This window comes from Chenopodium album, chromosome 22 (assembly GCF_948465745.1).
Source record: "Chenopodium album chromosome 22, dcCheAlbu1.1, whole genome shotgun sequence".
Classification (NCBI taxonomy): domain Eukaryota; kingdom Viridiplantae; phylum Streptophyta; class Magnoliopsida; order Caryophyllales; family Amaranthaceae; genus Chenopodium; species Chenopodium album.
This window is the reverse complement of record NC_137855.1, coordinates 34359597-34376744: the sequence shown is the minus strand read 5'-3', so window position 1 is coordinate 34376744 and position 17148 is coordinate 34359597. Positions and strand designations below refer to the sequence as shown.

At 35.5% G+C, this 17148-nt stretch overlaps 1 protein-coding gene and 1 long non-coding RNA gene across 2 annotated transcripts; one reads left to right on the top strand and one right to left on the bottom strand.

The window, feature by feature from the left end:
- Positions 1–2892: 2892 nt before the first annotated feature.
- Positions 2893–3986, bottom strand: LOC145605990 (uncharacterized). Its single transcript, XR_014105179.1, has 2 exons — positions 3270–3986; positions 2893–3160 (listed from the first exon to the last, which is right to left on the bottom strand). It is a non-coding gene; the product is annotated as an uncharacterized LOC145605990 (long non-coding RNA).
- Positions 3987–7127: 3141 nt separating this feature from the next.
- Positions 7128–16557, top strand: LOC145606138 (putative serine/threonine-protein kinase At1g54610). Its single transcript, XM_081662193.1, has 8 exons — positions 7128–8013; positions 9555–9839; positions 10017–10334; positions 10700–10927; positions 11682–11782; positions 12504–12618; positions 14669–15145; positions 16064–16557. The coding sequence occupies exons 1-8, from the start codon at positions 7564–7566 to the stop codon at positions 16271–16273; spliced, it is 2184 nt and encodes a 727-aa protein (XP_081518319.1). The 5' UTR covers positions 7128–7563; the 3' UTR covers positions 16274–16557.
- The last annotated feature ends 591 nt before the right edge of the window (positions 16558–17148 follow it).

Sequence of the window (17148 nt, the reverse complement as noted above, 5' to 3'; positions counted from 1 at the left end):
AAGGAAGAATCACTAAAAGAAATAATAAAAGGTCCAACAGTTTTATCAGAGGCAGATGGAATCGAATTTGATGCAATGATAATGTATTTTTTTCAAGTTTAATGGAATAGACATGTTTAACAAAATAATAGTGCAACCCTAGCAAAAGTGACTCATACTCAATTATTCAACCCGAAATACATCCTAATTGAAATCCATCATACTCAACCTAAAATTACTTGACCCAATTTGACTTATTCAAATCAACCGATCGGTATATTTTGACACGTGTATAATGTTAATGGTGCACCTGGTCAATATAAAAACTTATGTTTATTGGGGTTAGTTGAACTCTATGTATTCTTTAGGATGAATTATTTGTTCTTTTACATTATATTCTTTTCAATATGAACATATTAATTATTTGATTATGAACTACTATTATATTTATTTTTTTGAAGCAATGAACTACTATTATATGATACAAAGTATGTTTTTGTAATTTTGTTTATAAGGTTAAGGATTATGCTCTTTAGATTAGGGATTGATGACGATTTCAAATGGATATCGGTGACTCAATCCACCTGATTTAGTAATCCGCTTTAAGATGAAGGGTAGGTCAAAGATGAAGCGGGTGACAGATGGGTTGGTTTCTGGTGGAGCTATGCTTCTCTTCCTCTATTTTCTAGAATTTTTTTAAATGGTAAGGAGGACCTTGATACTTGAGAGTATAGTGGAGGATAAGAGAATCTTTACCTCCAAGTGCATTCACTTAGTAGGTTTAAACCCTATATACACCTTTAGGATTTGAGGTAAGAACCTTACCAAGTGAGCCAATACTTTATTAGTCTATTTTTCTGCTTGAACAAATTTGAGGTACGAAGTATGATTTACAAAAGTCCTTATTTCTCGATCTTCATGAATTTCTCCTTCATTCTTAACACATATAAGTTTCATCTTCTTTAGGAGTTACAAACTGGTTTATGTTCACGGCTTGTGTAGTTGTGTGAGGTGTGTAACATTTTTTTGGGCCAATGCATGCACAACTGAGAATCCTTTGTAAAAAAAAACTCTTGATTTGTTGAAAGTTCAGCTGAGTGAATTGATTCTTAAGAATATATATTCAATCTCTCCATATATATTCAATCAATGGAAAACTCATGTCCACCCAATTTAAAATTCAATCAAAATAGAGAGACTAGAAAGTTTAAATTGCTATGATAAATTAATTTATATATGATTCTCTCTATCAATTCAAGATCACATTATTCACATATAATGGTAATTTTAAATTGAAAGAAATGTATGAGCCTAAAATAAGAATATGTACCATTAAGCCCATTATGAAATAATTGATAAAAAATAATATAGTGAAAGTAAACGAAAAATACCCATCAACCAAGAACACCTATAAAATTAATGTCAATACTTCTCTTATAGCAAACAAGCAAAAAAATTCAACATCAATTACAAAAAAAAAAAAATGGCTACAATGCAATTGTGTAAGCCTGCTCAGGTTAGTTGTGATCAAACTAAAAACCCGAAAACCGGGCAAACCAATGAGAAAAAGCTTCATTTCCACTTCTGGCAGAAGCATGGGAATGAGACGAAAACTGAACAAGCAACTAACAAGCATCAAAACGATGTTGGACACCCTAATTACAAGCATGTAACATTTGAGCATAAAAATGAGCATGGGCAAGCCGCCAACAAGCCGTGCCAGGATGTTGGCGGACACCCTAAGAAAGGGAATACTGAGGTCAAAGTTGTGCATGGGCAAGCGCAAGGGCAAGCTGCTAACAAGCAGCAACACGAGGTGACTACGAGTAACCCTAGCTAGGAGTCACAAGTTAAGGCAGTGTTTTGGCCATGGGGCGGCCGGCCTTGCAGATTCGGACGTTGATGAGGAAACAGAAACAATTGTTATTGAGAGGAAGATAAAAGAAAGGGTGGTCATTAGCCATGTTAAGAAGTGTCATGACCACAAGCATTTAGACGTATGGTTTATATAATTCTTGCAACTCCATTTTTTTTTTGTTTAATAAATTTGTAGTAAAAAAATACAAATATGAAATTTCTAACAATTATTTTTGTTGTATTTTTTACATGCAGAGATGCTAATTCATGGAAGATTGGAAGGAGTTGCTGTGGATTAAAATCATGCTGATTTGAAGTGTTAATGAGTGAAAGTTTGTACCTTTTTTATGTAATGAATTTGTTTGCATTGTGTTTGTAATGTTATATTTTTCAATACAAATTAAAATAAATAATATCATATACTAATTTGATGATTCACATATTTTAAGATAAGTATTATGATTGCTTGCATTGGGTTCAAATTATTTCTGATTTTACAAGAGATATTGACAGTATAGCAAAAATGATGGAGATAAATTCAATGTAAAAGGAAATAATCACAGTAAATAAAGTTGGATCAAATTGTTAAGACAAAACACACAAATTAACATTGTTCATCTCCTTACCATGCTGCAATTAAAAAAAAAAAAAAAATGTCAATTAGTTTAGTTGGTTAAAGTTTTGAAAGAATATTGAATCTAGCCTATGTCATTTGCTACTTGTGGCTCACAACTAATTATTCTCGAAGTGGTGCACATACACAAGTAGGGAGTGGATGCATCATGAGATCAGATTTGATTTGAGTGAGATTTAACTAATAAAAAGTCCTAAAGATGAGAGAGAGAGAGTCCATTTCACAAGATCAAAGGAGGTTCCATCTCAAAACCATATGACAATAGGAGGAGTAGCCCCTTAGCCTTATAAAGTGATTAACTCTCTCATCTTAAACCAATGTGGGACACTTACATGCATGTGGTGATACACTTCAACAAGCCCTTTCGCAGTGTACTGATTAATGAACACAATAACACATAAACGCATTGGCTCAATTATGCATAGTACAACAAACATTTAATTTGTATTTCATGGAGTAACACATGTACATACATGATGTAGTTTCATACATGATGTAGTTTCTAGCTAAGCTAGTAGTACAAAGTTGGGTTTCATTTATTCTTAAGAAAAGTAAAACTAGTACATAGATTTCTGGTTACACATTACATATTATTTCGTACATATTACAACCAAATCATCACACATCGTACATGTCATAAGTAGAGTAAACAAACTGCCGAGTTTCCAGTCCAAGACTTCAGTCACACCTCTGCATAAACCAAATATGGCACACAATAAATTCAATAAACACAAAATTAACTTACAATCATCAAAATTATTCAATTTTTAAAATTCTTAGATAATATAAAAATACAGACCTTCCTAGGCTCACAGTGTTCATGATCACTCTCACTGTCGCTGCTGCTGCTGCTGCTACCATCATGGCAACGCCCCTCCCGGTTCTTCTTTTTCTTGTGGAACATCCCGGTGATCTTACCGATTATCCCCTGCTCATGATGATGCTGGTTATGCTTTGGCGCGCCTGCAGCCACAACGTCCTCATGCTTATATACCGCGCTATATTCAGTCACACCATGGTGGTTAATTTTGGCATGTTCAGTACCATAGTAGGAGTTTTTGTCATACACAACTGGTCTACATGAGGCCATTTTGGATTAAACTAGTAAATTTTTTTATATTTCTTTTTTTTTTTTTTGTTACAATCTATTGTTTGATGCTATTATGCTAAGGAAATTACAAATTACAGGGGATTATATAGAAATGAAGGATTTGGTAGGTTTACATAAACATCATCTAGAAATTGATCACTTGGAAAAAAAATAACAAAAAAATTATCAGCATATATTCTGCCTTTTCTATGGTATGGTAGCTTTTTGTTGATGGAATTTAGCAATAAATCACATCTTTTAGGTCTGTAAAGTAGTTCGAATTCGGCTGATATCTATGAATGAAATAATCAGTGTGTAACAGACTCTAAGCAATGACTAAAGGGTTGGTGTTGGGGGTATGCAATCTAAGTGGTTACACATGGAAAGAATAAGCTAAGGAAGAGAAGACTTAAGAAATAAGAGCACACTCCATTGGTACGTATGAGGCCTTTTGGAAAGGATTGGAGCCCAAAAACGAGTTTCTGTGGCATGTCCTTACAATATCATACTAATGCTGAGTTGTGGTGTGCGTGCGGCCCAACACGCTAAAGGTGCATGACTCTACCTTACTTGAACTAAACTAGATTACAACTAATTTTATATATACACCAGTATACCACTAGGGAAGTTTAGGCTTGATATCAACCCTTTATTTTATTTATTTATTTATTTATTTATTTATTTATTTTTTTGGTAAGAAGGAGGATTTTTATTGGACCAACACCTTTCACAAGTTAGCTGTCAGTTATGCAGACCAACGCTTGAAACTAGAGGGGAGAGGTAGAGAAATCCCCCTATTCCTAATCATATGTAGTTGGTGGAGCATAAGCTTGTGACCTCAATGCCACCACAATTAAGGTGAGTTCTCCACCAAACTTCACTAAGCTAGTTGTTGGTTAAGGTGTCACGTGTATTGAGTATGATTCAATCCCTATACACTTCCCTCATTTGTAACAATAAGTTTGAGACCAAAGACAACTAATGCCAAAAATGTACACCAAAAAACTTCACATGTTAATATGTTATACATATCACATAGTCGATCCCTCCAATTTTCGCCTGTAGTTTGTGTTTATTAGTGAATACGCGACCCATGCAACTTCTTTGTGTTTAAAGCTGCTTGCTAGAGAGGTAGAATCCATTGTAAGTAGGCCATATTACCATGTTCCTTGGTTGTTCACGTTCTTCATCAATTATCATCTCATCACTTGTGTGGTTTGTGTATGTGGTTATGCATTTTCTTGTTTCGTTTATTTGTGTGGTTTTCCTGTTTCAATTCTTTTTATTTTATCGTGTCAATATCCCTTGCTTGCTACTTTGCTAGACTGCTAGTGCTTGTGCATGCTCTAGCGTACCTCCGTTGGCTGTAATATGTCACTACTTCGATTAAGTGACGATATTATCGATGGGGAGAAAGGGATACGTAGATTTTTGATAACGTTATAAATTATAACCCGAAAAGATTTCTTAATGTCACTATTGCATTTGAGCAATGAGAAATAGTTATTGTAATCTAATTATAGTGATATACCTTTAATTATGAGGGTTGAGACAATGTGACAACTAATTTTAGATAGATGAATATAAAATATAACGATAAATCAAGTTCATTTTCAAACTACATAGTAACTTCTGCTCGGGTCAATAAGTGAATGTGCACGACGAAATGTACACCATACACACGAACACACCAATGTTATGAACAAATTAAACTGATCACATACACTCACCCTAAACATTTGTGCACATCCCCAATTAAGACCATGGTAGTTCAATGTTGTCCCTGATTAATGATGTGATTTGCACATTCTAGCTCGGTCTTAGCAATGTAATAATGCCATTGTTTTCATGATGTGATCTCAAAAATATAAAATAAGGTATCTGTGTGACATAAAGTGTAACAGAATCACTGAATCACTAACCAAAAGGGTTAAACTAATTATGAAGTTGTGGGTCAAGGAAGCATATATACTGGGATATCTGTTGCCCAGATTTTGTTTTACTAACAAAATCATTTCATCTAGCCTTAGATTAATGGACCCACTAAAGTTTGCTATATCATTTCACACGTCTTCTTTTGTAAGTTGGTAAATTAAGAGAAGGCTGAGTTTTAATTTAAACATAGTACTCGGGTATAACAAATTTCATGGAATTTCAAATAATGACCTAGGATGGCTAGCCGGCTAGGACATAGTTGAGCCCAATTACTAGTAGTTTTTATTCAAAAGTTCAACATACAAAAGGTTTTGGGAGCACTTACAACTATTGATCGGATTACTTATGACAAGTTAGGTCAAGTGTCATCAAGTCTCTTTTACGAGAAAATTAATGTTTTAAAAAAATAGTGATCTTGGGAATGGGAACCACCAATCAACCCATTTACAAACTAAGATTAATGAAAGTGGATGGAATATCAACAACAGAGATCAATTTAAAGGAATGGTTCATCTAATGGTGCTCTACTATTTAACTATATTAGCTTACCTTTCTACCAAAGACCTATTGTCATGCCATTGACATTCAACCAAGCATATCAAGGGCCTGTTCACATTTACTGAACTAAGCTGAACTGAACTGAACTGAACTGAACTGATTGGAGCTGAATTGAACTGATTAGAGCTGAACTGAACTGAAATGAACTAAACTGAAATGAATATTTTATGAGAGAGGGAAATTAGGAGCTGAACTGAACTGATTGGAGCTGAACTGAACTGTAATTAAGTAAATATGAACAGACCCCAAGTCCTTCAGTCCTAATTGAGGCTACCAACTTCATCTTCTGATCTTCCACTAAGGGCCTATTCTCATTGACTGAACTGAGTTAAACTGAACCGAACTTATTAGGACTGAACTGAACTAAACTGAACTGAATATTTTATAAGAGAAGGAAATTAGGAGCTGAACCGAACTGAACTTATTAGAGCTATACTGAACTAAAAATAATCGTATGAGAACAGACCCTAAGGGTACATTGATAATGCTTTTATAATCGTTAATATTACACAAACACCCATATCTTAGAAACTATACACGAAATCAATCAACCAAAATCATTCTAGTCCAAAACCTCATAAACACCAATTTACCACTAATTTCATCATGAATAATATTGAAATTATTGAGAGATTTAAAAAACAGCTCACAAAAATCTGAGCACCCGATGACCTGACTCATGATAATCGGATTCAAATTTTACACAGCAGGTCAAGACAAGAACTACTCTACTACTTAACCATTCATTGAAGTAAATTTTCGTTATTTCACATACCCGAAAAATCAAATATCCAATGATATTAAACACTCTTAAATATCCAATCTAATATAATGTCCAAATGACCTATAATTTCCCCTAACAACCCAAAAAAGACAACACATTTTTTTGTAACCAACCATAATAATTAATTAATAAAGTTGCTAATTTCCTCACTAATCATCTTTGTTTCTATTTATAGAAACCACGCGTTAAAGAGAAGCGAGTGAGTGAACACTCTTCTCAAATACAAAGAATGTCTCACTCTTCTCTTTCTCTCTCTCAAAAACGTATATAAATTGTTCGACAGTAAAAACTCTGAATAATACACTCTTTCTCTCTCTTCACATTCTCAACCAAAATTAATGCATCTTCTTCATCTTCTCTCTCCTCTTCCTCCTCTCATATTTCTGCAAATCGGAGCCCTAGATCCATTGTTTTTTATGCTTTAATTCAATCTTTATTATTTACCCAATTCACTCTTTTCCTAGGGTTTGATGATTTTGTTTATTTTAGCTTAATTTATTTACTTACTCTGACATTTACTGCAACTTAGGGTTTGTTTTGTACGAATTTGACTCAGATCTTGTAGCTGAATTTTCTGGGATTTTCAATTTCAATTTCAATTTCCCCCTTTTTGGGATGATGGGTATTGGAGAATTACTGGGAATTGTGCGAAATTGCTGGGTTTTGCCCCTTTTGGTGTGATGCGATTTTTCAGTGGAGGAGTGGTAGTGTGAAATTGGGGGTAAAATGGGTTGCATTTGTTGCAAACCATCTGCAATTGAAGATGATAGTAAGGAGAGTCCGAGGGAGCGGCTTTCGAGTAAGGCGGTATCGTCGGAGGCAAGGGTTTCATCCAGAGTAGCTTCATTGAGGAGGGAAGATCGGAATAATCATCATAGTAGTCATAGTATTAGCAGTAATGGTAATGGAGGTGATGAGAAGGTAATGTTGATTGATAAGCAGGTGAATAATGGGAGTATTCGTTTACACGGTGAGAGTTTCGAGCGAAAGAGGGAGAAACCTGAGCTTGTAATTCCTCATCATTATCCTCCGGTGATCGGGACGATTCCGAAATCGGTGTCTGTTGAAGGAGAGCAGGTTGCTGCTGGGTGGCCGACTTGGCTTGCCGCGGTTGCTGGGGAGGCTATTAAAGGATGGGTGCCACGGCGGGCTGATTCCTTTGAGAAGTTGGATAAGGTATGGTTCAATGTATCCGTTGTAATTATTGATTTGGATTGTGATGTAATTCAATTTTGGTTTTTTTGTTGATTTGGTGCATTTAATTTGATTATGTTACTGATATAATTAGGAATTTAGAATACCAAAAAAAGACAGTTTAATTGGTTGCTGATATTGATGCTTATTGGTTATGTGTTTTTTGTTTGGACTAGAGTTGAATGTAGGTTGATATCTAGGTGAACTAATTGGTCAATTGAATTATTTTTTAATTTATCTTAGAATTTATGAAGAATTGAGCAAAGCTTTACTTGGTCAATCGTAACATTTTGGCATGTCTAAGTTTTTTTTTTTTTTTTTTTTGGAAAACACGGTTTTCTTCTTCGCCTTGGACGCCTTAATACCATTAGTGGGGTCGGCTACATGAACCAACATGAGGACTTCCTAGGAGGTCACCCATCCTAGTACTACTCTCAATCATTGTGGCTCATGCCCAGTGATGTGAATGATTTTATACATTTGAAACGTCCTATTTTACAGGTTGCTTTCAAGTTTCTTCTTGATCTTTTGAATTGGTCAGAAAGATAACAAGTATTGTTGAAATGACATCTGAATTCTACGAAGCTTGTACTACTATGTATGCATCATTAGAATTACTTGATGTGTTGAATTTTTACTATTAGTGAGCAGTTTGAGCACTTTGTCAGCAACCCTGTAGGATCATATTGTGGGTTGAGAGTCTGCTTTTGAAGTTGTTAGATCTCTATTCTCCCAGTCTAAATGATGAAATCACATGCTTGAGTGTAAAAATGTCCTCCTATTGGACAAAAGCTAGGTAATTTATCTTTGCGAATTGTGTTGATAGATTGTCTTATGACTGGCTTCCTAATGGCCACTTATATACATATTATATTGGTTCCTGTTTGGTTTACAGGGTTTTATATTTGTTTCTGTTGCTTACACTAAGTGCTTGTTTGGTTTGTGTAGGAATTTAATTCCCATAGGAAGTTCTATGTTATGGGAATTTATTTGCCTTTTGTAATTCATAAGAAATGCCCTGACTAAGTTTGGTTGACATAAGGGAATATTTAATCTCCATGAATTGGCATAGAAATTTTAACTAACAAGGGGAGGCTAGGTAAATTATTTCCCATGATTTGTGGGAATTGCAAATTCCCAAGAATTTTAGCTTCCCCCATTTTTTTTAAACTTTTGGTCAACCAAACACCATGTCAAAACTCTAATTTATGTGAAGTTATGCCTTCTACATTTTTTCCTGCATACCAAACAATTCTTAAGATTTAGGAGGAGGAATTGGTGGCTCATATTTTCCCTGTCATATTGTGGGCTGGTTTTGATGAATAATTGCAGCCTCTGCATTCACTTTTGGCAGGGATCTAATATTTATTGATAAGTTCTCAACCGTTCCAAGAATGATTGATCATTTTGTATCTTTTTTTTTTTTTTTTTTTGATAACCGATTAACCGAATATGATTAGTATGATCTGGTTTATATTGGCATATTTCCTTACTGGTTGTCAATTTGTGTCATTTCTTCTCAGATTGGGCAGGGCACCTACAGTAATGTCTATAGAGCTCGAGATCTTGAACAAAGGAAAATTGTTGCTTTGAAGAAAGTAAGATTTGACAACTTGGAGCCTGAAAGTGTTCGTTTCATGGCAAGAGAGATCCACATTCTTCGTAGATTAGACCATCCTAATATAATAAAACTGGAGGGTCTTGTTACTTCAAGGATGTCTTGCAGCTTATACCTTGTGTTTGAGTATATGGAGCATGACCTTGCAGGGCTTGCTTCTCATCCAGCTGTAAAGTTCACTGAACCACAGGTATATAGTCTTTAGTTTCTTTATCTTTGCATTCTAACTCCTCAGTTTGTCCTTGTAGCATGTACCTTGTAAGAAAGACTACTTAATGAAAATACAATTGTTTCTAATCATTTGAGATTTTTGATTGTTTCCTCCTGCATGATGTTTCAACCTTCTAACCTGAATTTATATGCACAGGTTAAGTGCTATATGAAACAACTGTTAAGTGGACTTGAACACTGTCATAGCAGGGGAGTTTTACATCGCGATATTAAAGGATCTAATCTTTTAATTGATAACAATGGGATACTGAAGATTGCAGACTTTGGTCTGGCAAGCTTTTATGACCCCCGTCAAACTCAGCCTCTGACAAGCAGAGTTGTAACACTTTGGTATCGTCCTCCAGAGCTTTTACTCGGTGCAACTTATTATGGTACATCTGTGGACTTGTGGAGTGCTGGTTGCATACTTGCTGAACTCTATGCTGGCAAGCCAATAATGCCTGGACGAACAGAGGTATTTGGTTTATTTCTTTCTCAAGGATATAATTTAGAATTAATGCGCCCTTCAGATGTTAGAGCTGTACTTTTTGGCTTCTGTTTGTATTTATTTTTGTGGAAGATTGGGGAAGTTCAAAGCTGTATATATAGAATTGGATGAGGGGTTGTCATCTTTTTGCAGATGTCTTATGCGTGAAGATAGGGAGAGGGAGTAGTATCCACTAAATGAAATGATTTCCTTAGAAGTACATAAGTAGGTTTTGGAGATTTTGTTGTAGCATTTAATTTGCATGCTGACCATTTTAACAGTGGAATATCTGATCAGAACCTTGGTTCTTGTGAAAAATGGTTTGATGCCCTATCTTTGGCTATGTTTTATAGGTGGAACAATTACACAAAATTTTCAAGCTTTGTGGCTCACCTTCTGAAGATTATTGGAAAAAATCAAAATTACCACATGCGACGATCTTTAAACCCCAACAACCATACATTCGTCGTGTTGCAGAAACATTTAGAGACTTTCCTGCTCCAGCTCTAGGACTTTTGGAAATTCTACTTTCAGTTGATCCTGCTGACCGTGGCTCTGCATCTTCTGCCTTAAAGAGTGAGGTAGAGTTTTGTTAACTACTAGTATTTGTAGATATGGAGTGCTCCACACTTAATCAAGTAGTGTTCATTTTTCAATGCCATTTTTGTTGTATTTCTGATGGGAAGTTAGAGCTTTTGATTTGCAAGCTCATGTCAAGTTTAAATTCTCTGACACCTTTACTTAACTTCCTTCGAATATTTGGCATCTTAGCTATATTCTTGGATTCCAAACCATTTCTGAGATTTTCATGTATCAGACATTCATACATAAGATTTTTGCTTTTGATTAGAGGGTACATTTTATCCATAGAATTCTCCATTTACTGGGTTTATAAAATATATATAATAGCATTAATTTCATGATTAAGCTGTAGCTTGTGATAAGACTGCTAAACCTTCACTAAGCGACTTATTGACTTACCTTGTAGGGGTATCAACTAATTTCTTTTGAATTTCATCTTCATTTACTAAAAAGTTTTGCATTATTTGATGTTATGAACTTATGACAGATGTGCTCTAGCATAAGATTCTGTTATTGAAAATAGCTTGACTTTATCTCTCTTGCACCCTCCCTTCATTCCTACCCCTCTTTTTCCTCTAGTATCCTGATTTATTTGATGGTCCTGCTGTTTTTGGAGAGTATTATATTTTTAAGTTGATCCCCATCCTTAAACCTATATATTTTTATTTAATTTAAATTTTTTTTATTATTATTATTTTTTTGTATAGTTCAAGCTGCATCCTGTGCTTAATAGTGTATTTGTTTATTCTTCAGTTCTTCTTTACGAAACCACTTCCCTGTGATCCATCAAGCTTGCCGAAATATCCTCCAAGTAAAGAGTTTGATGCAAAAATGAGAGATGAGGAGGCTAGAAGGTGATTGTTTTGTTACGTTTGCATTTCTAATTAACTTTGGCTCTAAAGGTTCCTATACTGAATATGAATATGAGTGTTTTAATGAGAATGCAATGAATAGGGTAATGACTTTAAGAATGATAGACATCCTGGATTTGATATATGTGGATAACTCTATAGTATGTATCACATTGCTCAATCTTTATATATGCCTATCCCTTACTTGGAAGCAAGCCACATATTAGATGATAGATAAGATTCTTAAGTATTTCTATAAGCATTTTTTGCCTCTTATTCCAGTATTGGTCAGTTTCTCAGTCCAACTGAGATGTTTTTCTGTGTCCTGCATTCTAGTGACAGACTAGTTTAAAGCCTCCTTTAGAGGGTACCTCATACTTGGGTTGGAAGATTTGAATTAAAATTCCCGATGGATATGAAGTTTGAACTAGACTTCTACCCAGTCATTTTCCCTTAGTGAAAAATAACAATAGAGTGTAGTTTAAGGTTTATCTATAGTATGCAGAAAGAGGACATGCCAGCACACTATATACCATCCCCACATCATCTTGCAATCTAAATTGTATGGTTTCATTTTTGTTTCCACAATCTTCAATGCAACTACTGGAGTGTAGTTTAGGCTGATCTATAACATGCTGAAAGTTGACATACCAACTTCCTCCACCCCTCTCCCCTCCAGCTCTTTATGAGAAATGAAAACTGATGAAATTTTGCATGCATGCAGACAAGGAGCTGCTGGAAGCAGGGCTCATAGGGGTGACCCTGAAAAGAGGGGAACAAGAGAGTCCCGAGCCATTCCCGCACCGGATGCCAATGCTGAATTAGCCGTGTCCATGCAGGTACCTTTTTATTCTTTTATTTATTTATTTTAACAAATAATGAGATTGGCCAAGGGATTCTTAGTAGGTGTATTCCTCTTTGAATAGTTGCTACTGTGGTTAAGCTCTCCATAACTTATTCTGGCTTATATCATGAGCTCATTATGACTTATTCAGGCACTTTGCAAGAGCCATAGCCTGTGGTTTATCTGTCTAAATGTTGATAAATATTTATTTTAACATTTTCATTTTTTTTGGCCTTTCTAGACTCAATAGGAGTAATACTAGCAATTATGGATTCTATAGGCTCTACTCACTTGGGTTTTATATGGGGTTGATGATGTTGTCATGGGGATGGCAAGGAAACGTAACAGTATAGTTTTATAAAGGAAGGGATTTTAGTATGCATGCAGCCGCTTCTGGATCTACCAAAAGGTGACATGGCTTGAGATCCTGATTCTAACCTGACCTCACCTAGAATATTGGATTCTCAATGCAATCTCACTTCTCAACCTGAATTCTTATTTGTGTCAGAACTTTGAAAGAATGGAGGAATATTAAGTTTAAGAATGTTTTTTTTAGAAGTCCCTGTTTTGTATGTTTGTCCATTCAGGATGAGTCGTGAGTTACAACTTGTCCAACAGTTTTTGACAACATCTCATAATCTCATTTGTAATTATTTCAGTGGTGGATTACTGTTATAAATTACCATTTGATTTAACATTTTCAATGGAAGGTAGATGGTTGGAGCAGAATAGGGTGGTTAAATTCTGATCAAAATGTAATAGCTAACAATTGCCAAAATCCCAAGAAGTCCTGCTTGATTGGTTGTAATTTTTGGCCTTGAAGTTAGCATTAATTGGGTTAGGGAGGCCACATCATGCTGTTGGGTTAGGTATTCTTGGCCTGAACATCTCGATTTGGACTGGCCATGAATCGGAGGCACATTTGGGGTGATTAAACTCTGCAGAATGTCAAGCCTAAAAATGGCTCTGATCATAAGAAGTCCTGCTTCCAATTATTGATTGTATTGCTTGGCCTTGAACTCAGAATTGATTAGGTCAGGGCAGGCCACATTATGTTGTTGGGTCAGATATATTATTGGGCTGGAGTTGTGTAGTATCGGAGATTTGGACTGGCCATGGGTTGGGCTTTTACTTCATTACGTATTTATGTTTTGAGTGATCTGAGGTGTGTAATATTTAAATATCTGTTAGAAAAACAAACTTTTTAAGGCAATATGGGTCCTTTTGTGCCTTGGGTGTGCTTCGGAATGGCTCATTGAAGTGAGACAGACTATACATTACAATTTAAAAAAAATTGACTGTTGTGCCCCTCATGTGCCTCTTTTGTGCCTCAGGTGCACTTTCAATGTGTCTCACCTAGATCTGAAAAAGTTCTCTACCCCTATTGCCTAGGCATGCTTTTGTATACACTGGTAGAGTGCTCTACTATTGTCTGACCTTCAATAGGAGGGTGAAATGCCCCCTATTTTTCCCTCCTTACACATTCAATACCGCATCTATTTTACCTCCACTTGTATCCCCTTTCATTCACTGTTTTTAATCTTATAATCATCCTTGATACTTTACGCTCCAATCCAAGTAAGCCTTAAGGATAGATTTATGCTATTGGATGCAACTCAATACCTAAGAGTGATATTTTTCACAATGTGGTTTGGTTGTGTTTATAATTGTGAATGGCGGATGGTGGTGCTTAACATGGAAGGATATATAGCTTTGGGAAAACAAGATTCAAACTTGAACTATGAATTAAAATCTGGAAAGTGGAAACCCGAAGTAATACTGAATAGGTTAGGAAGTAGTTGTCATATATTTTGATGTGCCAGAATGACCTGCATTAGATATTTTTGTGAGTAATGTCTTGTCATGTCCCTTTGCATTGGAAAATTTATTCTGTTTCCCTTCACCATGTTCCTCCTTTGCTATTTGAGTTTTTTTTGTGCCAAAAACTCTTAAATCAACATTCACTAGAGTATCTATTTATTCTACTTTCTCTACCCTCCACTTCTTGGACTTTGTCTCTGTACTCATGTATATGCTGTTTTCAGAAGAGGCAGGCTCAATCTAATTCAAAGAGTCGAAGTGAGAAGTTTAATCCTCACCAGGAAGAGGTTGCTTCTGGCTTTCCAATTGAACCCCCTAGAGCATCTCAAGCAGAAGATTCTGGTATGAGCAGGCATGGGCACCATCATAAGAGAGCATCACATTCAGGACCACTTGTTAATCCTGCAGCATGGGTGAAGGCTGGGAAGAACTTGGATGATGCTCCCAAAGTCTCTAATGGGGCTGATACGTCAACACTGTCTGGTCCAATGACAGCGAGGAGGAGCTTCTTATCTGAGGACAAAAGAGAAAAGTCTAGTGTTCTGCGATCTGGTGCTCCAAAACTAGTAGCGAGGTTCCCTGGATCATTTAAAGAATCGTCAGAGTCTATGAAGAGGCGAGATCAAGCAGATCAAGGGCAGGGTCTTGCAAGTTCTCATCAAAACGAAGATGGAAGAAGTAGCAACAATGATCCTGTGCTTGTAAGTTCTTTCTTTCATCTGTTCTTTTAGCCGTACTAATCTTGATACTAATATATCATCCGTTCCAAGTTTAACGTTACGATTTTTATCACATTTGCCAATGCAAAAAAAATAAAAAAAAATACAACATAAATTTCTCTATTCAGTAAGTACAAATTATAATAATTTGTGTTTTGAAAAAACCTATGAGAGGAATCTAAGAAGTTTCCACGTGACTGTTTTTTCTTATCTATAAATTACAAAAACCAGTTGAAGTAGAGTTTGTGAATAGTGTCGAAAGTCCTAATGTGTCGACTAATTTGAAACAGAGGAAGTATTAAACAGCTTGATCTATTGTATTTTGCAACATCCTAAAAATCATTTACCCTTAGGGCATGCTTGGATTGGAGGTAATACGTTAAGGGGGTAATAAAAGTCAAACTAAGCAAAATGAATGTGAAAATAGGGAAGGAGATAGTGATGGTGTGATTGTAAGAAAATTATGTAGTGATGGTATGGTGTGAGGTGAAGAAAGAGGAATCAATACCCTCATTTTGGGGGTAATAGTTACACTAGGGGGAGGGTGGGTAACTATTACCCTCATTATGAGAGTAATAATTCCTCCATCTCTCTCTTTTCCTCATGGCACAACTAGTTTAATTCATTTGGAAGCACCATGTCTCCTACAACACCTCTAATTACATTTGTTTTTTCAAGTTTGACTTTTAATACCCCCTTAATGTTTTACCCCCAATCCAAGCATGCCCTTAGTTAAAGTAAATTTGAGTAAGGCATCCTGAATTTATATCAATTGGTTGTGCCTGTCCTTGATTTTGGCTATGTTTTTCAATTAGTAGTTGCAAAATCAATTACTAGGATCAGCTTCTTTTCTTTTTCATTCCTGCCCCTAAACTTTTGCACTGTTACATTATTATTCAGCTTGGCTACGGGTCAAAGGGCAGCAAAATTCACTACTCAGGACCTTTAATAGTCCCTTCAAGCAACATGGATCAGATGTTAAAAGACCATGATCGCCATATTCAAGAAGCTGTAAGGAGAGCACGAATAGACAAGGCTAAACTCAGAAAGATGCAGGCTGAAGGAAAGCAGCAGGTATCGTCCACTTCATTGTTTGTTGCTGGCCGTTGAAGCAGAGTAGGTAAAATCATTGTAAAGATTTAGAGCACAAATTTGGCTAGAAAGAGATTGCCACAGAAAGCTGAAATCTGTGATTTTTTGCTTCTGGAGTAACAAGTCACGTTTCATTTGGGAGAAATCCATTTTTTTTTTTTCCTTGTACAGTTTTAACTTACCCAGTTAAGTTGGCTAATATAGCCGTTTTGCTGCCTAGCTTGTGGCTCCAATTAATTTACAGCTCACATGTAATCAGCTATTTATCTGCAAATACTGTATCAATACATGACATTCTTGTAGTGTTAATTGTCTTCAGAAATATTAGCATACTTAGCAGTCAATTGACGTAATTAATAGCATTATCTTAGTGGCGGGTATGGATTCATCTGTACGACTTCTGTACGTCGATGCAGCTGCAGAATGATAAATTTGGGTTGTAATACTGCCTCAGGAGTTTATTAGGGTCCGCTACAAGTAACTCATAAAATCATGCTAACTATGTAAGAGCTACCTATTCCTTGTTAATAATACAGTTGACATGGTTTCATTTATCAAGAAAAGTCTGGATAAGTTAATAAGTAACAATACTATAATGAGCAAACAAAAGGGGATGCGCAGTATAAATCTATAAACATATACTTTGGCTTTCAAGTTCGCAATGCATAGTCTCAATCATTAAAATTTTTAACTATCTTAAACCACAAAATTAGAAATAATTTACAAAGTGCATGATTCTTATATGATCATGTCGGTTTTTTTTTTTTTTTTTTTTTTTTTTTTTTTTTTTTTTGTGACAACTATGTCGGATTTTGAGAATATGATAAAAGTCAAAGGTAAACAACTAATAACAAACCGAGGGAGTATAAACAAGAATCTAAAGGTGGCTTAAG